The following is a 26700-nucleotide window of genomic DNA, read 5'->3' on the forward strand; positions in this document are numbered from 1 at the left end:
TTACTGCATCCATCAGCAGAAGAGGCATCCACTTACCTTAAAGACAAAGCTCTTTCCCCAGGACACGACACACCCTTTCACTGCTCCTGCTGTGCCCAACGTTATCCCATCCCTCTCTTCTCTTGCTGGCTTTGTTCCAGACATAATCCCCTCTCCTTCCTTGCTCTGTCGCTCCTCTCCCCTCTGCCCCCTTCATTCCTCCTCTTTGCTCTCCCTCTCGCCTCCTCTCCTCCCTCCCGTCCCTCTGTGTTCTTGCGCTGTGCGTGTTAATTTCTCACTCCCTCTGCTGGCTGCCCAGGCGACCTCTCACCTTTTGGGGTTAGAGGCTGCCCAGCAAGACTGAGCAACATGCTTCCCTGGCATGGCAATCATTTGCAGAACATTTGTGGCAATTAAGAAAACATAATAAATAATATAAACAGCAACAAACAATAATATCTAAGTGTACAAAAGAAAAATGCAATTATTTATTGTTATGAAAGTGCATTTTAAAATAAATCTGAGAAAAGGAGACAATACTTTACCCAAAGGGTTGTGGGAGTAGGGAACAAGTTCCCTACCCATGTTGCTGAATGCAGATTGGAGGGTTTAACAAATCATCTCCCAATCATTAAAGAAAAACACCAAAGCATGAAATGTAAATTACCTTGCACTGCATCCTTCATCTCAGTCCAGACTCCTTTTTTCTTTGGCTGTTTTAATTAAATCTGAGTCTGAACGATCTGCACCTGAGCCCTGTCCACATACTGCAGCCCCCAGTTGTCAATTGGTGGTGCGAGGTGCTGACACCCGTGCTAAGGTGCCATTTAAAATTAAAAACGATGACCTGATCAAAAGGGAATGGAGAACAGGTGGAAAACATGTCTAATCTTTTGACCGTTAATTAATTGCTCTTAAGAGCCGCTACCCACGAATTCCTGCTTAGCCGCTCGGATCAAAGCGATCGGAGCTTCACTTGAATAACCAGGAGCGAAGCTCTGCTGTGTGGGCCCGACTGCTGGAGACACATTAAGTCAACGGGAGGCCAGAAAAAACTGAAAGAAACCCCTTTTTTTATTCATGTATTCATGGGAAAAGATCTGAATGATGGTGCTCGCTCTTTTGCTTCTTTGTGTCCCTGTGCTCTCTTCTGCCCGCTGTGGAGAAGTCTGAATAGAGATGAAAAACACACAAGGAAACAGACTTGCTTTGCTTTTGTCCAGGTGGAAAGAGGGAGAAAGAGGGCGATGTGAAGGGCTTTCTGTGCTCCTGTAGTGCTGTTTATGCTAATGTTCTCTCCTGTGATCATCAGCCCCACGGCGCAGTGCTCCCTGTCCAGTTCCTGGAGACTCGTCTGAGCGCACAGGGGGAGAGACAGCTCACACAGAGGTACGCAGGCTGAGAGAGAAGACAAAGAGAAAGAGCTGAACTGCGGGGCTGCTTCCGAAGGGACAGGGAGAAACGGACCTACAGGTCAGGGAAGGAGAGAAACAGAGAGCTGTCCTACCGGGTGCATCTAAAGAGACACAGAGAAGGAGGGAGAGAGATAGAGAGAGAGCTAACCTGCAGGAAACGCAGAAGAGAAGAGACGAGTTGCATTGGTACTCTCCCCAGTCTCCAGATGGGCACCGTACCTAAGATGGAGAAAACGTTTCCAGGTCGGGGTGACCAGCAGGGTTTCTGACAGGCAGCAAGGAGCTGCGAGTCAAGCTGGTGGTGAGTCTTTCTCAGTCTCTCTTCCCAGGTGCTAAGCTGTGAGCAACTTAGTTTCGAAACGTGGGCGGCATGAGTCCCATACAGCCGAAGTGCACAGGGCTCCCCTGGAGTCTTCCCGAACTCACAGTGCCTGCTCAGTGGGGCGCGGGTTCAAGAACAACTGCTGCTGATCCCTGTAGATGGCCCTGCCAGATTAAAATGAGCAGCCTTGTTACAGCGACCCTAAAACTGCGACATTGATACCGGCGCAAAACAAAAAGGACAGTCTCATGTGCATCCTTCAGCTTGCCCTTGTGTGTGCTGTGCCCATAGAGCTTATGTTATTCATACTCTGAGTACAGAAATATGCTGGGACAAATAGACATCTCCCTCTATTGGTCTGGCAAGGTCTCATTTTCATGTGGTGTTGCTGTGCTCTGCCAGTTTGCTGTTTTCACTGTGAATATATCTATTTTCCCTGCTGTTTTATAAGCTGGCCTGTCTGGGTGCCGGTGTAAACCTCTTGCTATCCTCTGCTCTGGTCCTTCCATGACAACTGGGAAGTCCCCTGCTGTTCTGGGCCACTGTTAACACCATGAGACTTGTGTGGCAGCTTAACACTGCCTGACACAGCCTTTGGAGTAAGAGTCCCTGTGCACAGCAGTCAGATCCATTCCAGAGTTTACCAGTGAAGCCTTTATAGCATGTAAGGCAATATCGGGTGCTGTCCATTTCAAGTCTTCCCTTCAGGAAATTTGCGCCGATGTATGTGCGATGTTACAGGACTAATAAATTGTTTTTGTCCCCTCCGTAATAAGTTGTGTACAAGTCAGCAACAGCCAAAACATGACACAACCAGTTTGTTTTATTTCTTCCCTTCAAGGGAGTTGTATTGAAAATAAAATACTGGTACTATGAGTTTGCTGTATGTAAGGGGCTGAAATACGACTTCAGTTTTAATGCTGTTTCCCTGTTGTAAAATGGCTTTTTGAGATGAGAACATAGGAAAGTCTGCAAAAGAAAGGGGGGTCATTCAGCCCATCTTGAACAATTTCTTCCTAGCGGTTGATTGATCAGAGGCTGTCATTCTGTTGTTTGTTTTTAAAGAAATCCAGATATCACTAACATGGGTGGGCAGCTTGTTCCAAGCTCTTACATTCTTCTGCATAAACTCGTTTCCCCTGTCCTGACTGGAGGGTCTCATCCTGCCTTTTGTTGAAAAAACTATTTTTTTTTGTCTTTGATTGTAGTTCTAAACCCCTGAGGGTGCTTTCCGTGAGTAGGTAAAGCCCGAATAAAGGGTCAAATGTTTGATTTATGCATTCATTGATCTATTGATTGGAAAGCTACAGAAAGATAATAGTTACTGGAGAGTAGCCCTGTGCCCAAATGTAACAGTTGTGCCCAAATCATTTTAACCAGTGACGTGACAGTACAACACACTGTGCTGACACATTTCACAGTGATACATTTTAAAATGGTTGGTGTTGGGCATGTGACATATGAATTGCTTTTCAAACCCTACGAACCGCATCAGTGCCTAGTAGTGTCTCTGTGCTGTTTCTCAGACAGCGGGACTCTTCTCATTCAGTGTAGTGGGCGTGAGGAGCGGTGCGAGAGATGGGAGAGGGACGGTACCTGTTGACGGGTGTGGAGAGTGGCAACTGTAACCCACAGTGCTCTAGGCAGAGACGGTCCCTAATGAGGCTCATTAGTAAAATACAGTCGCAGGAGATCTAATGGTCTCATTAGCCTCCCTGTGCTGTTCTCCGCTGCAAGGAGAAAACAGAGGCTTCCTCTGCTGAGGGAACATAACATTTTCTTTCATGATAAACAGCAATTATCAATACAGTGCTGTTCCAACACATCCACATCGACTACATATGAGACAGTCAGGTTTGTAGGGCTCACAAGCTATCATTAATCAGCCTGGTGGATTGGACTTGCCAGTCACCTGCTACTGTTACTGTAGTCTGTGCGCCGGTGTCCATAAGTCATCCCTGTCACAGCCCATGAGATCAATAGCTGATTCATTTAGATGACAGAGAATGGAGTTGAGATGAAAAGTTGAGTTGAGAGTCCTCCTGGCTTTCCCAAACCAGGCAGATCAATGAATCCACAAACAGAACAGACCCAAGCTGGAATGAACAGGACGTGAAACAGAATGGAAATCAGGAGTTAGAGTTCTTTTTTAAAAGCATGTGGTGTGTATGTGTTCTGGGGGAAGAGAAGGAGCCCCCAACAGGTTCGAACTGAGAGAGAGATGAAGAAGGAGGGCAATATGTAGGGACTGGAGGAGAAGAGTCCAGTGATCAAATTGATTAGCTAAGTTGCTCTATTAGCATGAAGTGTGTGCAGGTAAACATGGTGGACCAGCCTAACCAGGATCTCTCTGACCTCTTAATCCTCACACTTCTATAGCGCTTTTCTGGACACTCCACTCAAAGCGCTTTACAGGTAATGGGGACTCTCTTCCACCACCACCAGTGTGCAGCCCCACCTGAGTGATGTGACAGCAGCCATAGTGCACCAGTACACTCCCCACACACCAGCTCTCAGTGGGGAGGAGAGCAGAGTGATGAAGCCAGTTCAGAGATGGGGATTATTAGGAGGCCATGATTGGCAAAGGCCAGGGGGGAATCTAGCCAGGACACCAGGATAACACCCGTACTCTTTTCAAGAAACGCCCCGGGATTTTTGATGACCACAGAGTCAGAACCTCGGTTTTCCATCTTGTCCGAAGGACGGCGCCTTTTTTTGGAAGGAGCCCCTGCCTTCACTCTCTTTTACAGTAGCTCTCTGTTCTTTCACATACTGCTAAGATCCTTTAAGAAAACCTAGCACTATCTCAGCATCCCCGAGTGCTGACGTTTTGACGTGACTCTGCTGGATATTAGAGGGCAGGATCAGGGCTGGGCGCAGAGCACATACGTGAGTATGAGAGCGAATACATTATCAGCCGTAGATGTGTCAGGAGGGTTTTCAAGTCCTAAGGAAGAACGTGCCTCTGTCTTTCTCAGTCCACTTCCAGCCCCTTGTCCCTCTCTCCCTCTGTCTCGGGGGGTGGCAAGCACCATCACTGCAATTGCATGTTGCTGTGGTTGCCAAGGCTGTATCCACAGAGACAGGAGTGTTACTAAGGAGAGCTGGGAATGTGCTTTCTCTCACCTCCCCTGGCGGTGTCCTCTGCTCGCTGGGTGATTTACCACGGTGAATGGTGTAAATATTGTGATGGCTGCTGCCTCTTTAATGATGCTGGTGTCAGATACAACACAGAAAAATCCCCAGGTTAACACCCAGGCTCAAAATACCCAGCGCGATAGATGCATATGGTTTCTCACGTGGATGTGTGTTTTCCTGGACGTCAGGAGCTGAATTTGGCATTAATGGAGTCAATCATTAGAAGGTCCTTCAGGTGACTGCAGGGGAGGAGAGTCTGCACTGCCTGAGACAGACCCTGGAAAGCAAGCTGGCCAGGGAGGCAGAGCACGTAGAGAGAGGACATGTGCAGAAGAATGAAAACTCTATGGTCATGTTTACTTTGCCTGTACAAACACAGCGATTGCAGCAGACAGTTTTAATAGTATGTCAGTTTCATTAAGAAAAAGCAGAACTAAGCCCTAAAGTTGACATCACTTGTTAAGTTCTATATGCCAGCACAGTGTCGCCCAGTCATAGGCTCTATATGACACTGGAACTAAAGCAGGGGTAATAAGTCCAGTAATTCATTTATTTCATCCTAAACTCCCCGTTCTTTAATGATCAGGAATAATTGATAATAATTGATCGACTAAGCAAGTACCATTTCAATAAAGTGCACACTTGTCCAAGAGAGCTGAAGAATACTCTGATCGTTGTACCAGATGTTCTCTGAATTACCTATTGAACAGCATCTATTTAGTTAATCACGTCATAGTGAAATTGTTCCAGGCTTTTGGAAATGACAGCCGCTGGCTGTTTGTCATCGCTGTTGCTGTACTGTACAACTGGTGCCTCCTGGTGGCGAGGGTAGACACTGCAGCTCTTTCTGTCGTAGAGTATTGTCTGGTCTGAGGGTTTAATATTATACCTGAGTCTTGTTGCTCTGTAGAGTACTGTATTGAGAAAGAGAGGGAATGGTAGACAGACAGACAGGGAGGCAGAAAGTCACAGGAAGCAGCTGCCTAATTAGCAAGTACTTAATGACACCATTATTCTTAATGACACCAGCTTAATCTTTACACATCAATGCATAAAAATGAGCTGGTACAGTATGTGGTGCTGGAAGCCCAGGGAGTGTATCAGTGTCGTTACTCACTTGGCTCTGACACTGGGCTCCTCCCTTTGGAAATGGATTAAATTCTCTCTGTAATACCTACTGGACCTCTCTGTAATCAGGCTTGGAGACTCCAGCTCTATACAAATTCAGCCTGAGCGGAGATATTCCCAACACTGCAGACAGGGATGTTCCCAAAACTGTATTCCCCCTAGTGCACCAGAAGGAAGTAATTGAAATGTTTGGGGAATGGGGAAAGAGGAGGGAGGAGGGAGTGAGCTGCTGTTCTGGGATCAGTGGTTTGTCCTTCAGCCACTTGGTGTGAAAGTAAGAGCAGAGCTTGGTTTTAGACCCTGATGTTTATGTGCAAAGCTACACTGACGAGCAGGAGCGCTTCACAGCCCATGCAGACCTCAGGACTCCCCCGTGTCCTCAGTCCTCTCTGACAGGGCCGCAGTGAGCCAGGATGACGGGCCAGGTGGCTGGGAAGAGCGCAGACCTGTCTGCCCACCGGCTGTCCGTGAAGACCTCGCTGGAGGACGAGCTGGACGGAGCCGACAGCACTCTGAGCCGGTGAGGGGGTTTGGGGGCAGTGCGAGATGCAGATCAGCCGTGCTGCTGTCCTGAGCAGTGTAGTCCACTCTGGTGCAGTGCCTTTGGCCTCTGAGTGGAGTTTCGGCATAGGCCAGTTTGGAAAGGAGTGGATGAGCAAGCAAATTCACAAATAGTTGATAGAGCCTGCAGTATCCTGTATCTTCATGCCGGTGTGTCTGACTGACAGCAGTGCCCCGTCTGTCCTGGTGCTGCGCTCTGGCTTCCTGGCCTTGACACTCTGCTTGTCTGCAGGGCACAGTCAGTGTGCGATGACACGTCCTCAGAGCTGCAGCGGGTCGCGACCCTTGACCCCCGTGGGCCGAACTCGCAGAATTCCTTCCGGGGGCGAGGGGCCATGTCTCGGTGAGTCCTGCGGACGGGTGACGGAGGTACCGCCCTGTCAGTGCGCTGCCGCCAAGCGATGGTGTCTCACCCGCCGTGTGTCTCCCCCTGCAGGCTGGTGCGGCTGGTGGTGACCCTCCGGGAGTGGGCCCACAAGAGCCTGCTGGAGGAGGAGGAGCGGCCCGACTCGTTCCTGGAGCGGTTCCGTGGGCCTGAGCTGAGGGCCCCTCCAAGCCGGTTCAGCAACACTCAGCCGGGCCAGAACAACAATGAGGTCGCAGGCACCGACAGCAAGTATGTCACCCCGTTATCCTGTCATTTTACCCATTCGAGTGCCACTCCATCTGTAGAGCAATCTGCCTTTGTTTCTGTCTGTGCACCCCGAAAAAGTGCAGCTCTCAGCCTAGCAGCCTAAAAGTCCCGTGACTGTGTTTTCCATAGAATTCCAGGATAATGGGGTCACAGGGCAGTTTGTTTACCATCACCCTCTCTCTCCATGCAGGAAGAAGTCAGATGTCTTTGTGGTCGACCGTGCTGACAACCTCTACTACCGCTGGCTGTTTGTCATCGCTGTTGCTGTACTGTACAACTGGTGCCTCCTGGTGGCGAGGTTAGGCACTGCAGTTCTTTCTGTCGTAGAGTATTGTCTGGTCTGAGGGTTTAATATTATACCTGAGTCTTGTTGCTCTGTAGAGTACTGTATTGAGAAAGAGAGGGAACAGTAGACAGACAGGGAGGGAGGCAGAAAGTCACAGGAAGCAGCTGCCTAATTAACAAGTTCTTAATGATACTTAACCAGCTTAATCTTTACACATCAATGCATAAAAATGAGCTAGTACAGTATGTGGTGCTGGAAGCCCAGGGAGTGTATCAGTGTCGTTACTCACTCTGCTCTGACACTGGGCTCCTCTCTTATAGTCTAAAACAATTTACGCACCCTTTTTTTAAACTAACCAGGAAGGCCCTGACACTTTGATATGCAGCTCAATTTCTGCTCTTTTGACCAAGTAGGGAGGGTGAGATCTGTCTTGTTCTCCTCAGGCCCATCATGCATTGCCTTTCACTCAGAGAGACCATATATTTGGCCCGTGCTTCCTAATATTTTCGCCAGTGAGCATAAACGTTTTTATTAAAATCACCTGTTCACTCCCCCGGACCCTTCCTGCACAAGGGACAGGGCTGCTTTAAGGAGTGACACAGAGCCTGAGCTCACTCTGCTGTGTGCAGGGCCTGCTTTGACGATCTACAGACTGAGAACTTCATCCTCTGGCTGGTCCTGGACTATGTGTCGGACTCCGTCTACATTCTGGACACCTGCGTTCGGCTGCGCACCGGTGAGGACACACGATTCCGGCCTTGCTGGGGTCACGGGCTGCTGGCTGGTCGGAGAGACCCGTCAGACTCTGGGATCAGTGTGGACAACCCCTGCTGTACTAAATGAGGGAGTATGATTTCAGAAAAACACTCAACAAAAAATAACACTTCCATGTGATATTGATTTGTTTCAGCCCAGGTCCCGTGAATTCAGTCACTGCTGGCTCTTTTCCAGCTAAATTCTTGACGGTTTTATTGAACCCCCAGATTTATCTAGTAATTTGCCAGCAAGGTAGATCGTTCATTGCTTACAGGTCTGCAATGTTAAGAGATTCTAATCTGACCTTTTTAATAGTCTTAAGTGACTTGAAAACTGCAGCTCTGTGCGCGCTGAAACCAGTTCCAAAGCTCTCTGATTAATCTTTCCGTGTGAAGGCCAGTTGACCCAAAGGGTCAGGAAGGCAAGGATGGAACAAGAACTGTTTCAATATTTGCAGTGAATGAGTTGCACCAGTAGCTTGGAATTTGCGATAAACTGTGCTGTTTCCTCCCTCACAGTAAATGGAGAGCTGCGGAAACGTGTCCCACACTTAACTATAATTGAACTTTCATTCATTTTGAGAGACGTCAATGAAGCGGGATCAGTGATTCGGCAGATTATTCTATGGGTCAGTCAGTGAATACGTGGGTGTGTAGAACCGAGTCAGCAAAATGCGATGATCACAGTTAGCACTGTCCAAACCCCCCCCCCCCCCCCAATTCCGCAATTATCTTTTAATCCATCACCCATTGAAATCCTGGAAGATGGTCCTAATGGAGGCAAATGAAGTGAATAAGTGGGTGAATGAACTGAGGGTGGAAGGAAACCTCAGAGGCACCGCTGGCCGTGAGGACTGGCTTTTGATCTGCGGTCATGCCGTCTGCCCCGTGTGACGCGGTGTCCTCTCCCACCCAGGATTCCTGGAGCAGGGCCTGCTGGTGAAGGACCTGTCCAAGCTGAGGGACAGCTACATCCACACGCTGCAGTTCAAGCTGGACATGCTGTCCATCCTGCCCACTGACCTGGCCTACCTGGCCACGGGCATCCACACGCCACAGCTCCGCTTCAACCGGCTGCTGCGCTTCCCGCGCATGTTTGAGTTCTTCGACCGCACGGAGACGCGCACCAACTACCCCAACATCTTCCGCATCTGCAACCTGGTGCTCTACATCCTGATCATCATCCACTGGAATGCCTGCATCTACTTTGCCATCTCCAAGTCACTGGGGTTCGGCTCCGACACCTGGGTGTACCCCAATATCTCGGACTCCGAGTACAGCTCCCTGACGAGTGGGTACATCTACTGCCTGTACTGGTCCACCCTAACGCTCACCACCATCGGCGAGATGCCCGCGCCGGTCCGCGACGAGGAGTTCCTCTTTGTCGTTTTCGACTTCCTGGTTGGCGTGCTCATCTTCGCCACCATCGTGGGAAACGTGGGATCCATGATCTCCAACATGAACGCCACCCGGGCGGAGTTCCAGGCGCGCATTGACGCCATCAAGCACTACATGCAGTTCCGCAAGGTCAGCAAGGACCTGGAGGCCCGTGTCATCAAGTGGTTCGACTACTTGTGGACCAACAAGAAGGCCGTGGACGAGCAGGAAGTGCTCAAGAACCTGCCGGACAAGCTGCGCGCCGAGATCGCCATCAACGTGCACTTGGAGACGCTCAAGAAGGTCCGGATCTTCCAGGACTGCGAAGCTGGGCTGCTGGTGGAGCTGGTGCTCAAACTGCGCCCCCAGGTGTTCAGCCCCGGCGACTACATCTGCCGCAAAGGCGACATCGGAAAGGAGATGTACATCATCAAGGAGGGGAAGCTGGCGGTCGTGGCCGACGACGGCGTGACCCAGTACGCTCTGCTGACGGCGGGCAGCTGCTTCGGGGAGATCAGCATCCTCAACATCAAGGGCAGCAAGATGGGGAACCGGAGAACCGCCAACATCCGCAGCATCGGATACTCCGACCTCTTCTGCCTCTCCAAGGACGACCTGATGGAGGCCGTGACGGAGTACCCCGATGCCAAGAAGGTGCTGGAGGAGCGCGGGCGGGAGATCCTGCTGAAGGAGGGGCTGCTGGACGAGAGCGCGGCGGCGCAGGGCGGGCTGGGCGGCGAGGAGGTGGAGGAGAAGGTGGAGCGCCTGGAGTCCTCGCTGGACAACCTGCAGACGCGGTTCGCCCGCCTGCTGAGCGAGTACACCGCCACGCAACAGCGGCTCAAGCAGCGCATCTCGGTCCTGGAGCGCAGGGTGCGGCACATGGGCAGCGGGTTCCTCTCCGATGGGGCCGAGAGCGCCAACGACACTGACGGCACGCACAGCGAGGGGAACTCCCGCAGCTGAGCACACAACGACCCAGTCCCACCTGGGGGATGGGGGCTGGAAGCCTTTCTCCACTCCGCTTTCCACGTCTATTTTTAGAGATTTGTTCTAGTGATCAGGAGGTATGTTTCCGCGAATGGATTTTCACCCCCGAGATGTCATTTTGTGTGCCGCGGCCCTTTACATTATATTTAGAGGACGAGAACGTTGTGCACTGGAGAGGCACAATTACAGATGAAAAGAACAAAGAAGAACCATGAGGAGGTAAAAGGTGCTGGTGACATAGTGGAGTATATGGGCCTTCTGCTCTGCACTGGGACAGTTGACCCACCTTTGCCATATGGTCCATTCGGGGTAGCACTATGTGTGACCTGGAGCAGCAGGGCCTGTTTTGCTTGTGACACAGCCTTACAGAATGATGTAATCCCTCAGTGGTCAGTGATGATGCAATAACTCCCCAGTGTGGAGCGTGTGCTGAATGCACCAAGTCAGGTCTGTGCACAGCTTAGGTGCCTTGCAGGATGTGACTGAATGGAATCACGATCCCTGTGGACTGGAATTCCCCGTCTACACAGACTGACGAAGGGATGTAAATAAGCAGTTAACAATGGAACATGTGTATCTAGCTGTTTTCGGGTGTTAATGTGACACAGCCGTGTACACAAGCATTTAAGGCAGCGCATGACACTACACTTAAGTGCACTTTACACACTGAAACAACATTCTACTGGTAGCTCGCCATTTTTAATGCCTAATTTTTTATTAACGCATTTATGGAAGCTTTTGTGTTCAAGAAGATATTAGTAATTATTTTAATTAAGAAAATAAGATTTATAAAAAAGGAAAAACAGAAACTGCATTGACTCTGTGTATTAGTTGTAAAAACAAAAAGCTATTGAATGTATTTTTTTACCTTAGGGTACAGGTAATACTGTCTCAGTCTGACCCCTGCAGTGCTCTACTCTAGTCCAGTTGTAGGACTGTCCCCTAATCCATGTAGGAGCAACAGGAAGGGTTCCTATTACACCCTGTAAGTCTCCTTAAGCAGGGGTCACAAACCCAGGTCCTGGAGAGTTTAGTATCTTCTGGCTGTTACTTGACTGATCAGGTTGAAAGAAAAACCAGAAGACCCAGGAGCCCCCAATTTGAGACCACTTTCCTACAGGGAGACCCAGTTTAAAAGGGTATGGATTAGGGATGCATAACAGTTTTAGAGGGCCAGACGGTTTCTGCTTTTCTTTCCATCTGTTTAACTCTTATTCTCTGACCTGAGTTGGGCAAGCCTGGTATCTGGTATAGATGATGTTGAATTGGTTACTTGAACAGAACACTGTCCACTACATGTATGGAAGGAGGGAATTGTGTGCAAAGGTAAAGTTTTAGACATACTTTAATTATAAACTTATCACATAAACCAATGCCATCAGGTTCTGAAGGAAATGTGGGGTTTGTAACTGCCACCTTTTACACAGAGAGCTGAAGGCCATCAGATAACAGATTATATTTAATTAAAGAGTTCAAAACACAGTAGAAAGAAAGCAATAAAAATGTTAATTCCAGTAATAAAGCATAGAAGACTATCTGCAGGCAACAACAGTGTGATCCATAATTAGGGCATTTCTATTAATGAGAGGAAGTCAGGTGACAGAGTGAACAGTTTGACATACTGCTGACATACATACAGAACCCTGCTGAGGGAGTCTTTGATAATTCACTCTCACTCTGTCTTAAAACAGCTATGTTAGAACAAATTAACATTCAATGTGCTGTCAAAGTGCTACAGATTAATGGCTTCTCTACTGTACCGTTCCAGCAGGACTAAAGAGGCATGAAAAATCTCTCACTAAACCACCAGAGGACACTAGACCATTTAGGATCGGTTAGGATTGGTTGGAATTCCAATGCCTTAAACATTTCTTATGTGTTAAGGAAAACAAAAATAATACTTCATGAACAATCAAAACAATGTACAATGCCTATACTTTTAATACTATAATTTTTTGCTGAAAAGAAGGGGAAAACAAATAAAATCTTTTTGCTACAATTGTATTAAATGTGTTCTTTTTGTGACACTTAAGCCATGCTGGAAATATACCCATACATGATCAACTTCAAGGCCATACTAGGTTCTCGCCTGGTACTCTGCTACCCCTACAGGCCTGCTCTTGTGTTGCTGTCCTGGTGTCTGCTTGCAGTCAGGATTTACAGTCGGATGTGTCTCCGTGTTCTGAACTAGAAGAACGGAGGCTGCGTTCCCTTGATAATAATAATTATAATAATTGCTTACATTTATACAGCAGATTCAAAACGGACAGCAGGAATTGCAGTCTTAGTTGAGAATTTCATATTCCATATAAAATCAGCTTATGCTTATGCCTATGCTTATTGCTTCTGCTTCTCAAATGAGATAAAATAATGAATAATTATAATAATAATTGCTTACACTTATATAGCGCTTTTCTGGACACTCCGTACACAGCCATAGCGCGCCAGAACGCTCACCACACATCAGCTCTCAGTGGGGAGGAGAGCGGAGTAATGAAGCAGTACATAGATACAGTACAGTTACAGTACATTGATGTACTGTAACATTTTCAATGAAAGACAAGAGGCAGAACATGTAAGCATTATTCCTGTGCAGCTGAGACAAGGGCTCTGGTGTAAACACCCCGCAAGTGTGCTTTGGTTGACTGGACCCAGGGCTCCAGCACAGTCACACACTCTTCCTCTCTCTCAGGCCAGGTTAATGCTGTCCAGTGGGCGGTCCATAGGGAGGGTGACCTCCAGCTCCTCCCTCTCCGTGATGAAGCAGACTCTCCCCTCTTCACTGTGCACAGGGTGAGGGAGGTGCAGCCCCAGCTTACTGCCAGAGAAAGGGAGAGAGGTGATATATCTTGTTTAATAATAGAACAAATTAATTTAGTAATACACTTAAGATATGGATATAGAGTGCATCGTTTCCAGCTGTAGGAAAACGCTTAGCAGTGCCACATGGAGATTTGGTTTCTTACTATTTTGGTGTTCGTAGATCAAGGAAAGTCTCTTTGACATCGAGGACCAAGTCAGTGATTTTTGTGTTGGGCAGTTTGATTTTGACCTAGAGAGGAGGAAAGGAACAGATTCTCATTTGCCTTAAACCTTTTTTTTGGGCACTTAAGGTTGTGCCTCTTGTTCATCTCTGTGTAAGGTACAGTACGTCACAGTCTGTAAAACCAACGTGCACATCCTGCTCTTTGCTTTTATGCTGGTTCAGCATGCTGCCCAACATTGGCAGTTGCTTGCAAGGTAGACAGACCCTGCTTTCACACTGAATTGCAAAGCCCAGACCGTGATTCTCTGTTCACTCAGAGTGCAAGGAGCTGTTGTAGATGTGTCTGAATGTGTTCTTAACCTTCCTTCCCCAATCCCAGCCACAGCCCTGTTGTGCATAATCCATCAGTATTCTAAACACACATTTGGATTCTTGACTTCTGTTAGAGCTGAGCCTTTTTTTACAAATTTTTATAACATTTGTTTCCATTTTGACATCAGTGAACATCTCTTTACATTCAGGCCTGTTTTCAGCTATTTTTTCGAGTGTTAATCCAACTTGCCTGTCTAATATTAACTGAAAGTTAAATACCTTGGGCGAAGTTTAAAGGGTTACGCAGAGGTGAGGGGAGGGGATTCTGAGCAAGAGTGTGCAAAGGCCTGGGTGAGGAGCTGTAAACAGAGGAGGTGTCGGAGGGGATTAATCTTACCAGCATGCTCTCACAACAGGCGGAGGAGGGGTTCTTTCTGCTCATACCCAGAAACACATCCTCGGTGCCCACCCTCTGCTTCAGGAGGATCTCATACCTGCACAGACAAGCAGGCAGGTTAACCTCCGGACACACTGCACCGTCCACAACCACCGCAGGATGTTACACCCCGCGTCAGTCCCAGCCAACACGCTCATATCGCAAACCAGAGCTCCAAGCTAATAAGTTTGCTCATGCAAATGGGAAGAAAAAAAAACCTGAAAAGGAATTCGTTGCCAGAGGTGCTCCTGAATTTCAACAGTCTCTCACTCACTCGGGCTGTGGCCGGGGGTCACAGAGGTCATCGAACTGTGCTCCTTCTGCCACCTCCTCCTCACTCCAGATCTGCCTGCTGTCCTTTGAGGGAGCTGGGGAGAGAGATAGAGGGGAGGCCAACCTTTGATCAGCACAGGGGTGTCAGGCACCCTGCCCTCCCGCTCTGATTCCCTCAATGGTGACAACTTCAAAGGTGTTACCTTAAATCAAGCACGACTCGTTGCAAAACTGAACAGGAAAAATAAATCACACTGGAATATGTGTCACGATGAAACAAACGCCCGAGTTAAAAATCATATCTGTGTAAGGGAGATCCGGCACGGACAGACAATTCAAGGAACATCGAGTTAAAAAAGAAAAACTGAGTCCGTGTCGTTATTTAAATAAAGGTTCAGAAATAACCTGAAAAACAAACTTTTTTTTTTCTTATCAACAGCGACTCCCAGTGAGATCGCAGGGTAATTTCAGATACATTTTAAGGCTGCGCTCTCCAGTTCCGAAAGCACAGCTTATCTGTCGTATTAAAAAAAAGGCAGAGGAGTCAAGAGGACACAGATCTAGACTCACCGTCTTTCTCCACTGCTCTGGCTGGGCCAATCTGACCAGGTCCCATTCTTGCCGCAGGTGGAACCTAATAATAATAATAATAATAATAATAATAATAATAATAATAATAATAATAATAATAATAACAACATTATTTTCGTTACATTATAGCAATTTAAAATGACTCTTGACTGAAGAGATGGTCACATACTGAACATGCAAGATGACTATCAAACGTCATACACACGTAGGGACAGGAATAATATTTCTGAAGACGCAGGTTTACCGAGATGCTGTCATCCTCGTCAGACTCCTGGTCGGTGTAGAGGAGGCTGGACAGAGCCTGGAGAGTCTCCGTCGAGGACATGTTGTCCATTGCGCTGCTCGTTAACCCTAACGGGACTAAAACTGTAATGTTGTGAATTATTTTTTTAAACACTTTTTACAGAGATGTTAGCTTAATGTATTTTCTGATTTAAAACTTGAATATGTTTATGCTCCTTTACTGTCGGGTAATTTCAGGAGGAGTAATCTCAGATCTATGTACACAGTAATGATTATTATAGTACTAGAGTGTGGCTTCTTGCTTGGCTTTCTTTCGATGCCATGGCAACCGAATTACCCCCCCAGCTAAAGAGATGTGGTTGACAGAAGCTTAAACCAATCACTGAGTAGCACCTTTAGTAGCACACCAATCAGCGAACAGATGCATATACGTCACTTCTGCCAAGACAGTCCGTGCCTGTTCCCGCTTATACAGTTTTGTTTTTAAAATAAAAAATAAACAAAACGTTTGTACAATTACCATAAATTTTCCGGTATGAATTATTTGTTCATTCAGTTTACAATTATTTGTAATTTGTGGTTATAGTTTTAAAACTGTTATCTTAGGCAATGCAATAGCCAGTCATACTCACAGGCTGGGGTCCTCACGTATACTCTGGCGCAAAAATGGCGCAGGAGGTGGCAGCGTATTAGAATTGGAAGTTGTGAACGTTTTCCGGTTTGTTAAATTTATCATACTTGATTGTATACTTATTTTAGGTTACTATTAATTTTTATAACACATACCTGAGGAATCTGACAAGCTCTGCGTTCCCGAGACTCTTAAGTAGTAAGTTACTTATTCAGAATCTGCGTAGTCGGAAGTGTTTCGTTTCTCTCGTTTGTGATACAACGTGTGCATGTTGTCGTTTGACAGTTGTCGCTGGTATTATTGATACAAATGTAGTATTACGTTCAGAGATCATATTTAAAACCACACGTCTGACGGGAACTTATTTCACATACTTAAGTTAAAATTACAAAACGGTTTGTGTTATGCAAACGCATTGATTTCTCTACTGAAATGTTGGAGACGTTTTGTACTTCTTTTCTCGTTCTCTTTTTATCTTTCTCTGTTTATCACTTCTTCGTCTGTTTGCTTAACTAATGCTAGCAGTTTCTCATTAGAAAGGTTGTAGGCGAGAGGGGGCCATTAAGGTAGTTGCTAATTGATCCCGGGATCTCATTCAGCTGATTCGTGAAAAAAAAAACAGGGTATCAGCTTCAACTACATGGCTGGGTGTCTTACTCCATGCTCCCACAACACTTTGTGTAAAGGAATACTTAATTTTGTTTTTGTCTCTGAAGGTCTCTGTCTCTCTCCTTTCTCCCCCTTCCAGGATGCGCCATGAGTGGGTTTAATTTCGGCCAAAGCTCCGCCACCACAGGGGGGTTCACCTTCGGGACCCCAAAGACGTCTGCAGGGGCCGCCCCGGCAACTGGGTTTGGCCTGACCACCAGCACCCCGGCAGCGGGAGGGGTGGGGGGCTTCAGTTTCGGGACCCCCGCCCAGTCCCAGGCCCCGGGGTCCAACCCCCAGTCCTCGGGCCTCTTCTCGCTGTCCACGCAGGGCGGCGCCAGCACCCAGGGGGGCTTCAGCTTCAGCACCCCGGCACAAAGTGGCGCCGGCCCGGGTGGCTTCTCTTTTGGGTCAGTGCCGCCGTTCAGCGCAGCTCTGTTACTCTTGCCTGAGCTCAGAAGGGGTTCGTGCCTCGAGCAGAGGGGCTCGTCTTTTTAGAATGACACTGCGGGGGGCAGGTTCGTCCTTCACTGGTCCTCATTTGAGGGTTTGCGCGAAAGACACATTTATAAAGGTCGGGAGGGTCCGCAAACAAGGGATTCAATTAATCCCTTATTCGAATCCCTTAATTAAGATTCAAATAATCCTTTAATTCATTAAAAGACCTAGGGAGCCCGACAAGTTGATCTGTGTATATGTCTTTCATCATTTTTTCTTATTTCTTGTAAAACCACGCTGTTGGTGAGAGAGTTTTAACTTAAAGTTTCTGTTCTGTTCCCGCAGAAACTCCACTGCGAAGCTCGGCCTCAACCTGTCAGCCACCTCTCAGCCCGCATCCTCTGGAGGGCTGATCCTTGGGGGCAGCACAGCCCAGTCTGTCCAGTCTGTCCAGCCTGCCCAGCCTGTCCAGCCTGCCCAGTCTTCGGGGTCGGGGTTCTCACTTGGCGGGGTCCTGACCACACAGACCACCGCGGCGGCGCCCTCTACTGGAGGGTTTAGCTTCAGCGGGGGACTGGGGATTGCACCCACACAAGCTCAGGCCCAGCCCGCAGCGATGGGGGGTTTCACTTTGGGGGCGCCTGCAAACTCCCAGCCTGGAGGGGGATTCACTTTTGGGGCGCCAAAGGTCCCAGCCACCACCACAACAGCACCCGCAGCCCCTGCTGCTAGCACTGGGGGGGGATTCTCATTTGGTAGCAGTAATACCACAGCAACCAGCCAGCCAGCTAGCAGCCTTTCCCTAGGGGGTCAGACTACAGGTGAGCTTCCTGGCACTGCCATTCTTGAGATTAACTCAGTACAGACGCCTGCAGTGGTTCTGATTCTGGTGCCATCCTTAAATCAAGTTTGTTTCTGAGTTTGGTTATGGTTCCGGTGTCTTACAAGAGCTGGTCATAACGAAAACACGTTACAAAAGATGTTAAATGATCAGATTTTGATATCTTAACCTAGAATTGTCACGTGTCTCTGATTTTCTGGTGCTCATGTTTACCTTTGAAACATGCCCCGATTATTGCAGTAATATTTTTTTATTTATAGTGCAGTAGTTGTGATTATGTATACCCTTTTCCCTTCAAATATGTCTAAGGTTAAAGGAACAAGCCTTTTTGTTACTTGTTTTGTCTTAAGTCTGCTGTGCTGACAGCAGTGCTCCCTCTTCTCCTCATCTTCTCAAAAGGTCTGACTCTGGGATCTGTCGCCCCAGCCTCCACAGCCACAGGGGCTGTCGGCCAGGGATCAGGCTTCTCATTCGGAGCAAAACCTGCAGGTGAGAAAGGGGCTTTTATGTCCAATGCAGAGGCCATATAAATAAAAGTGAGCAGTGCGGACTGTGTTGTAGGACGCAAGTAGGTAGTGTGGAGTGGTATTGAGGAATGCAGTTCCATACCCTGAAGATTACAGTCCCTGTCATAGACTCTTTTTGCATTCTTGAGCTGAATGGATCCAAGCTGCATTTGCTGGGAGTTTAACTTGGAATTAATTACTAACTCATTCAGGATGAACCTTGTATTCTTGCTTTGCTGAAGGCATTAGAGACCAGGATTTGCCCAGCCCTGGTTTGAGCTAAAATACTCACCCTGAACATGAAGCGCATATTCCTTTCTGAGAAACTGTCAGCGTCTTCGTAATTTAGCAGATTTGAGTTCACAGCGTGTATTCATTAATGTAAATAAGCGGGTAAGGACATTTGATTGAAACTACTCTGCAGCAGGACCTTGGAAAGTTCTACCATAATGGCAGCATTGCTGTAGTGTTGTAAGGAGTCTCTGAATGTGAGTCGTGACTGTTTTGTTTCCTCTCCAGCAGCCGCAGCTACTACAGCGTCAGCCACCCAGGCTTCCACGATAGTTGGTTCCTCCCTCTTCGCCGCCCCCACCGCAGCGTCCTCCGTCCCCACAGGCTTCATCCGTGAGTTCCTGTCCCCAGGGCGGACACGCACTGTACTTAACTTTCCCCCAGGCGCACCTCATGGCCGACATAAAAAAAAAGAAAAGGGTTTATTTCCTGTAGTGTAAGAAAAGTGACCCTCGGCTGTTTGGTTTAAAGGAGAGTTTGAGTTCGGTGATTTGTGTGAATTAATTTCTGACCTGTCCTCCCCTCTGCCTTTCTCTCCTCCCCCCCGTCTACATTCTGCACAGTGGGGGCAGCAGCAGCCACACCTGCAGCAACCTCAACAGGCGGAGGACTGGGGTTCACGCTGAAACCCCTGGGGAATATATCTGCCATCAGCACAGCCACTACGGGTGAGAAGAGATGCAACTGAACCTCAACAGCATTAATAACAGGAATAAAGTCTGGAGTCGGAGCTCCTCAGTGCTGTGTCTCAAGGGCCACTGTCCAGCAAGCAGGCTTTTGTTGGTCTCTTCCAGAATTATCTGCAATCCACCTGGAAAAACTTGTTGATTTACCTCACTAAGGTCCCCAATTATCAGTTCTAGTGCATTAAAAACACTCTGCTCATTAAGCTGTACTGTTGTGGAACACTTGTTCATTCAGTTGTTAAACTGGTTTCTAATGTTACCAGTTGCTGTAGAATAGTGTTAAATGGGTTGAAGAAGTTCAAGTAGGGAGCTGTGTCAGCATGCATAGGCTGCAAAGGAACAAGTAAAGGTTTATTCCATGCTGAAAAGAGAAGAAAAGAAACACAACTTTTCGGCTGTTAAGTCTTCTTCAGGTGTGGTATCGCCTTTAGAGGTCGGCGTCAAAGCCAGTGTAAGAAGCGAAGAAGCATTCTTCTACCCAGCCAACAAAAATATTAGCACAGGTGGGTCCCATCCTGGTGCCCTGGTGACACCTGAAGTAGACTCTACAGCCAAAATGTTGTTTCTTTTCTTCTCTTTTCAACATGGAATTAGGCCTGGGCGATATGGCCAAAAACATTATCACGATAAAAAGTTTCATATCAGTTGATATCGATAATTATCACGATAAATGTCAAATCATTATTTCTTTCAAGTTTAAAGAAAGATTTTTTTTTATCCTGAGTAAACGTTGAAGAAACCAGACAGTTTATTGGTAAATTTTTCTTTATTTTAAGAACACAACAAACACTTGCCAAACAGCAGAAACATTAAACAAATCTGAGGTAGAGAGTATTCAAGTCTTTTTTTATGTCAAAATATGCATGAGTAAAGCTTACAAAATAAATATCTTAATAGAAAAATTAAATACTGCAGTGTGATAAAACACACATAGAAGATGTCTCAGACAGACTGCAAAGTTTAAAGTGCTTTGTTTTATGTCTGATCGAAAAAAGCCAAAATATCTCCAAATTAATGACCTTTTCTGTCGACGACGTCATCGTCCTTCGAGCTGGTCGTTGGCAGCACTACATTTGCTTCAGTGTCGCTCATTTCTCCACTCTAACTACAGTCCTGTCAGCCACCACCGTGTGGGTCAACACCACCACGTCAGCTGCCCAGTCTGCAACACGCACTCGCGCAGTGTTTTGTGTGCATGCTCATATCATGCGCAAAGCATAAACATATATCGAACATTTATCGAACTTTTGTTAACATTATATCAAGGAAAATTAGATTGCGATAATTATCGTTATCGAATTATCGCCCAGCCCTACATGGAATAAACCTTTACTTGTTCCTAGTGTTAAATGGGTGCAGTGAACCCATTGTGAGGGGGCCAGGCCTTGAGCTTGCAGTGACTGAGGGAATGCCTGGTGTGTTTTTCCAGCTGGGACGACCTCCGGCTCGGCCACGGGATTCTCTCTGAGCCTGAAGCCCACCGGAACAGCTGCTGCCAGCACGGTGGCCCCTCTCACTGCTGCGACAATCACTGCCACCCCTGCCTCCACTGCCAGGTACCACCAGACTAGACTCCCTGCTTTACGCGGCCACCTCCGTGCCAACTCTGTCTCTCCCAGTGCTCTCATCTCTGTCTCTCTTTCCAAGTAAGCATGTATGAGTCCCGAATCTGCAGGAAAATCCCATTCTGGGTGGTTTTATTACTGTCTCTTTCTTCAGTACGTGTATTTCTTTGTATCTTTGTATTGAGCGAAATGAAAAAACGTGTACTGTACCCCAGGAATGAGCATCTTAAGCCCTTGAAGGCATTAAGGTCCTAACATTTAATTCCACTTGTACGCTTAATCATATAAGTCGTTTGGTGAAGTTGTTTGATCTTAGCAAGGTGCTAATTGAAATACATCCGGATTACTTGCAGAACTTTAGCCCTAGAGGATTGGTGCTTCCCATCTCTGTTGGACGTTGCACCCCTCCTTAGATACAATTCGGATCAGTTACTTGGTAATGTTTATGCAGCGGCAACACCAGGCACGAAAAAGAATGGATACAGTCATTGCATTTTCTACAAGCTTGACCACATGAACCAGGCTTCCGAAGGCTGATTTTAACCCCACTGGTGCGCAAGCGTTCAGGAGACTTTGGCGCCGATTTCAGCGTTGCGGTGTCAGTGCGCTCACAGCCTGTTGCTGTCTCCACCCCAGCGCCCCCCCGGTGATGACGTACGCCCAGCTGGAGTCCCTCATTAACAAGTGGAGCCTGGAGCTGGAGGACCAGGAGAGGCACTTCCTGCAGCAGGCCACACAAGTCAATGCCTGGGACCGCATGCTCATTGAGAACGGAGAGAAGGTGCTGAAGGGAGGGTGGCTGTTCAGGGCACCGGAGCTGCAGGAGTCCCAGATGGGGTGGGGGGTGCAGAAAAAAGGGTCCCAAAATAACGAAGGTTGGAAGAGGTAGAGTCAGTAGAAGAGATGGCAGGCCTCGCATGGTACAAGGTACATAGGGTGGGCACAGAGGATTGTGTAAGCTGCAGAAGCCTGATGGTACTCGTCTTGTAGTTTTAACACCGTACTATAGTATCCGCAAAGGATAAAATGCTATATTAAAAATTCTGTGTTGAATATGTGAGAAGAAATTGAGGTGCTGTGTAAGACGTGGTTCAGGAACTAGTGTGACTGCGGTCATAGGAGGAGCCGCTGTGTGGAAGACACCCTGTGCGCTGTGTGTAAAGAAGTGTTTCACTGCATGAATTAAAGGTGGCAGGGACAGTGCAGAGGGGAGATTTAATGTCAGTGCTGTGTCTCTGTTTCCGTTCTCAGATCACGTCCCTGCACAGGGAGGTGGAGAAAGTGAAGCTGGACCAGAGGAGGTAAGGTCAGGGGGGCCGCAGGCTGATCTTGGCTCTTGATCAGGAGTGCCTTTCACAAGAACTGTTTTTGGATTTGGTTTTGCCTGCTTTCCCCAGGACTTTAAATGCTCCCTGAACACTGAACTCTGAACACTGAAGCGACCCCAGTATTGCCAAATGTCGGGGTCACCGTTTTCAGGAGGGCATATGTTCTGACATTTTTTATTACAATATTGTGTGATCTCAGTCAGATACATTGATAAAGTGAGACAATTATGAAGTTCTTAATCTGCAGTAGATCATTTTTATGACCTGCTGATAAAATCTTTTATGACATAGTCCTCTCTCTTTAAAATTGGTTTAGCCTGAGGGACACATCATGTTACTTAAGGGCTTTATTCCAAGTAGGTTTTACATATTTTCACCTAAGACGGTGGGGGGAGAGAGATTGAGAGCTGGCCCAGCTGAATAATTAGGAACGTGGGCTTTAAAGTGCACCCCTGCTCTGCTGTATAAAACGATCCTTTGTTGTTCTGCAGGCTGGACCAGGAACTGGATTTCATCCTCTCCCAGCAGAAAGAGCTGGAGGACCTGCTGTCCCCACTGGAGGAGTCCGTGAAGGAGCAGAGCGGCACCATCTACATGCAGAATGCAGATGAGGAGCGCGAAAGGACGTAGGTTCCCTTTTCCATTTTTGAAAGCACTGGTTCTTTACACGGGCCTCCTTCCTCCAGCCTGGAATCCTGGGACTCTTTCAAGATCATTTGTCAGTGTACAGCGAACCTTACCAGTCTTACAGGTCCATCACGGAGAGTCTAGAATTGGAATTACTGTACGTGCAAGAGCTGCATTAATGCATATTACTTTTTTGTAAATACTTTCATGTAATTTGATTAGAAATGGCATCTTTTCCCCTAGTAGGACAGTCTTTGAACTGTGAAACCTCCCACAGTGGAAAGTGTTTTTTTTTCCTCTCTTGAGACATCACCCTACCTTGGATAGGTAGGGATTTAAAACTCATGAGTAAAGTCTCAAATATATTTTTAAAACGATGTTTCAACATTTCTGAAAGAAAGCACTTTTTGACAGGCCGCAAAATAAGCTGGCGCGCACGGTTTGTTGCGTGATGTGATGCTTTACCTTCACTGCAGTAAAACCGGCCCCTGTGATGCATCTCTTTTTGCTTGCGTCAGGTACAAGCTGGCCGAGAACGTGGACGCCCAGCTGAAGAGGATGTCGCAGGATCTGAAGGAGATCATCGAGCACCTCAACACTTCCAGCGGCCCGGCCGACACCAGCGACCCGGTACGCCAGGGGTTCAATGTGAGAATGAACCGTGATCTTCCCGTACGGGGGCTTGGGGGTGGGGTGGGGTGGGGTGGAGACACACTTAGGGGTGATTCAGATTGGGGTCTGCAAAAGCACAGCCCCAAAAACCCCCTTCATCCACTGCCCCCCCAGCACACATAGAAAAGTGTCATGACTGGGGAAAAATGTTTTAGATAACTTTTAAGAACTGCTTGAGATCCTGCTGGTTAAACCTATTGGACTGTGTGCCATCCCATGAAAAGGCCACGTTCCAATGCACTGCTCTGTTAGGGAAGAAATAAATGGATACCGCCGGATCTTCTGGGGGAAAGAGTGAGGAGCAGGAGGGAAAAGGAGGAGGCGAGAGGCAGGGAGTTGCTGGGTGAGAGAGAGGAGCAGTAAAGGAGGATCGAAGAGAATAATTGAGTGACTGTCAAACCCGCTGTGGGTCTAAGTGTCTGGTTAGAAAGACCAGGATCTCCTTATCAAAAAGTACAGTATGAACCTGCTTTAACCCATAAGCCAGGTGCTGAAACACATTTTGAGAATTGCTGAAAGTGCGTCAGTGAACGTGTTACGTCTCCAGTTCATCCTGCTGGGTGGCCTTGCCTTGGACACGAGGTGGTGTCACAGGATTTTGAGCCACTGTGAATTTTTTTCTGTCTCTGTTCCCGGCCCTCTAGAAAATCTGGGAGTTTGATGGGGGTTGGGAGAATTGAAAAAGGGTAGGAATATGTTGTAGACTTGTGGTGATAGGAGAGGAAGATATTTGTGTTAATGGGTTCTTGAGAGTTCATATGATGCTTTTTCAGTTTTACAACTAGCTGAAATCTTGTGAAATTGAGTGAAGGAAAGAAAGCAAAATTTCATCCGTCAACCAACTACGTTTATTTCTTGTTTTAAAACACAAACACACACATATACATATACCCAAACACGTGTCTTGTTGTATATTGCCTTAGGACTCTAACATTAGTTTTATGTTTCTAAAAAAAACTTTTGATAACTTTTTTTTTTCTTTTACCAGCTCCAGCAAATCTGCAAAATTCTGAATGCACACATGGATTCTCTTCAGTGGATCGACCAAAATTCTGGTGAGTGTGCAGGTGTACTTTTTTTCTTTTCCATGATGGTGCTCATAAAACGTTTCATGAATAGTTTTCGAGCAGCAGCTCCTAAAACTGCTATCAAGGGACTCAGGAGCTTCCCTTCATTCCGAGAATAACTCTTTTAGCTTGTCCTTGTTTTCAACAGAGAGTAAATATGTATTTTGGGCTTCGTGCCCAATTAAACCCTTTACCATAAGCTCACTAAGGCAGAAAGTGGGCAGCAAAGAAATAATGGGTATCAATGTTTCTGGCACTACATAGAACAGAATTTAAACGTATTTATTAAAATTGCCATGTTTTGTGATATCTTGTGACATATTCATCGGCCTGACCAGCAGAATAGTTTGTGTAGAATTTGATTAGACTTAATTCCTTAGGTTTAAAAAGCCAGTCACATGTTTATGTAACTGACTAGGGCCCCTGGGGAATGTTTGATATCTGGACAGTTATTTTGTGGTTGCATTCTGTGTTAAAGTTTACATAAATAGCAAGTATGTCCTCTTCCTGACATGAGATTTCTAGTAATAGAGGCTTTTCATGCTGTGTCTAAGGTTAAAAAAGCACTTAGAAATAGCCTTGGCTTTAGAATTAAGGGAATTGAGAGAATGAGGGCCTTTTGTTATAAACTTACTTATAAACTACAGTGAACAACACAGTGACTTTATATATCCTACACATGCCTTTTAAACACTGGCCCCTAAAATCACATTGTAAGCTCATGCGTATAGGCTTTGCTTGCTATCAAAAAATGAAATGTGAATATGTATTTCGCATATTCGTGTAACACAGTTGATTGCTCGTATTTTTGCAAACAACTGAGTCTTCCTAGTCAGCATTCATCCCAAACTCATTTTCCATTAGCTGCTGGGAACAGTGCCTCTTCCCATGGATGCATTCCTGTGCAAACAGAGATGGGATTATAATAAAGTGCTGCTTTGTTGAAATTCCTAAATTTAGCTTTGGAGATGTCAGCAGGATCTTGGGTAGAGGGTTTAACCCTTTAACCTAAGTGAATCATTAACTCGGTGTTTGTTGTGTTTTAACCCTTGTTGTTAGAAAGCTCTTGCCGAGGATATGAAGAAAGTCTAAATGTCAGGTTTAGAGCTAATTTGCAGTAGATCCACAGATCCATATTTATGCATGGTTATTCGCAAGACATGTGGAATTGTATAGTTTTCCCCACAGCATTTCAGCGTCCATGTAAACAATATCAGCCTTTGGAATACCCATCTGCAGACCCTGTGTGGTGGAGGGTCAGACTTTACTAGATCCTACTGTATATTGTTGTTTTTTCTGGGTTATGTTGCAGTTAAACTTATTTCAAGGCCTCTCAGTTCAATGTGGCCCTGTTCTTTAATAGAGTAAAACCAGTAGGGTCGTTGTAAAAGTGTGAGTGCTTTGTATAAAGTTGTATTATAATGCATTTTGTGCTTCCTTGTTGCAGTTTCTTAAAGGCGCCATGTATGAGTAATGTTGCCACTTTTAAAAATCTTTTTAAGATCTTGTTTCAATATTTTCTTCCTTCTTTTTTTCCCCTCTCTGTACAGTCCTGTTGCAGAGGAGAGTGGAAGAAGTGTCCAAGCTGTGTGATAATCGCCGCAAGGAACAGGAAAAGAGCTTTAGGATTACGTTTGAATAGGCAGAGAACTTGACTGATTACGATCTGTATGTACATGCTGATGTACAGCTGTTTCCCATAAAGCCCTAGAATGTGTACTCTGAGGGATGAAAAAGTGGGGCTAGAGGGGTCTCTTTTGTTACAATAAAGTAGTGATTTTGCCAGGCTGATTCTAGGCTGTTTCATTTATTTCCATCATGACATCAGTGACAGTGATTTCACAGCAGGAGACTCACACTTCACTTCGAAAGGAGCAGTTCTTCGCCCTGCAATGACGGCGAAATTTGTATGTTTGGGAAAACGGAAAAGTACAGTAACTCAGTCTGAGGTCTTCTAGATTCATCTTCGTTAAG

At 46.7% G+C, this 26700-nt stretch overlaps 3 protein-coding genes across 7 annotated transcripts; 2 read left to right on the plus strand and 1 right to left on the minus strand.

Moving 5' to 3' along the window:
• The first annotated feature begins 1602 nt into the window (after positions 1–1602).
• On the plus strand, positions 1603–12584 carry cnga2a (cyclic nucleotide gated channel subunit alpha 2a). The gene is made up of 7 exons (XM_088597083.1): positions 1603–1695; positions 6366–6502; positions 6776–6886; positions 6980–7159; positions 7368–7475; positions 8093–8199; positions 9135–12584. The coding sequence occupies exons 2-7, from the start codon at positions 6396–6398 to the stop codon at positions 10559–10561; spliced, it is 2040 nt and encodes a 679-aa protein (XP_088453209.1). The 5' UTR covers positions 1603–1695; positions 6366–6395; the 3' UTR covers positions 10562–12584.
• On the minus strand, positions 12027–15559 carry dnaaf6 (dynein axonemal assembly factor 6). The gene is made up of 6 exons (XM_088597105.1): positions 15428–15559; positions 15163–15226; positions 14594–14687; positions 14281–14377; positions 13552–13637; positions 12027–13403 (listed from the first exon to the last, which is right to left on the minus strand). Exons 1-6 carry the CDS (start codon positions 15515–15517, stop codon positions 13274–13276), a joined length of 561 nt encoding a protein of 186 aa, XP_088453231.1. The 5' UTR covers positions 15518–15559; the 3' UTR covers positions 12027–13273.
• nup62l (nucleoporin 62 like) lies at positions 15426–26517 on the plus strand. 5 transcript variants are annotated; one of them, XM_088597086.1, is made up of 13 exons: positions 15426–15551; positions 16806–17115; positions 17489–17964; positions 18384–18473; positions 19010–19114; positions 19345–19449; positions 20897–21023; positions 21669–21813; positions 22284–22333; positions 22852–22986; positions 23506–23635; positions 24648–24714; positions 26277–26517. In XM_088597086.1, exons 2-13 carry the CDS (start codon positions 16814–16816, stop codon positions 26366–26368), a joined length of 1824 nt encoding a protein of 607 aa, XP_088453212.1. In that variant the 5' UTR covers positions 15426–15551; positions 16806–16813; the 3' UTR covers positions 26369–26517. The 5 variants fall into 5 exon arrangements, with proteins under 5 accessions (XP_088453212.1, XP_088453211.1, XP_088453210.1 ...); XM_088597085.1 differs by lacking the exon at positions 15426–15551 and adding an exon at positions 16043–16144; XM_088597084.1 differs by lacking the exon at positions 15426–15551 and adding an exon at positions 16058–16255.
• The last annotated feature ends 183 nt before the right edge of the window (positions 26518–26700 follow it).

Source organism: Lepisosteus platostomus, chromosome 10 (genome assembly GCF_059453375.1).
Source record: "Lepisosteus platostomus isolate fLepPlt1 chromosome 10, fLepPlt1.hap1, whole genome shotgun sequence".
NCBI classification, from domain to species: Eukaryota; Metazoa; Chordata; class Actinopteri; order Semionotiformes; family Lepisosteidae; genus Lepisosteus; species Lepisosteus platostomus.

Excerpts from the sequence above, each read along its gene's own strand:
- dnaaf6 (XM_088597105.1), bottom strand. The coding sequence starts at position 15,517 with ATGGACAACATGTCCTCGACGGAGACTCTCCAGGCTCTGTCCAGCCTC. Across the intron at positions 14,688-15,162 it reads CAGAGCAGTGGAGAAAGACG|CTCCCTCAAAGGACAGCAGG; the intron begins GTGAGTCTAGAT and ends CTCTCTCCCCAG. Across the intron at positions 13,404-13,551 it reads GATCTACGAACACCAAAATA|TAAGCTGGGGCTGCACCTCC; the intron begins GTAAGAAACCAA and ends TTTCTCTGGCAG.
- nup62l (XM_088597086.1), top strand. The coding sequence starts at position 16,814 with ATGAGTGGGTTTAATTTCGGCCAAAGCTCCGCCACCACAGGGGGGTTC. Across the intron at positions 17,116-17,488 it reads CCGGGTGGCTTCTCTTTTGG|AAACTCCACTGCGAAGCTCG; the intron begins GTCAGTGCCGCC and ends CTGTTCCCGCAG. Across the intron at positions 21,024-21,668 it reads ACCCCTGCCTCCACTGCCAG|CGCCCCCCCGGTGATGACGT; the intron begins GTACCACCAGAC and ends TCTCCACCCCAG.
- cnga2a (XM_088597083.1), top strand. The coding sequence starts at position 6,396 with ATGACGGGCCAGGTGGCTGGGAAGAGCGCAGACCTGTCTGCCCACCGG. Across the intron at positions 6,887-6,979 it reads GGGCGAGGGGCCATGTCTCG|GCTGGTGCGGCTGGTGGTGA; the intron begins GTGAGTCCTGCG and ends CTCCCCCTGCAG. Across the intron at positions 7,160-7,367 it reads GTCGCAGGCACCGACAGCAA|GAAGAAGTCAGATGTCTTTG; the intron begins GTATGTCACCCC and ends CTCTCCATGCAG.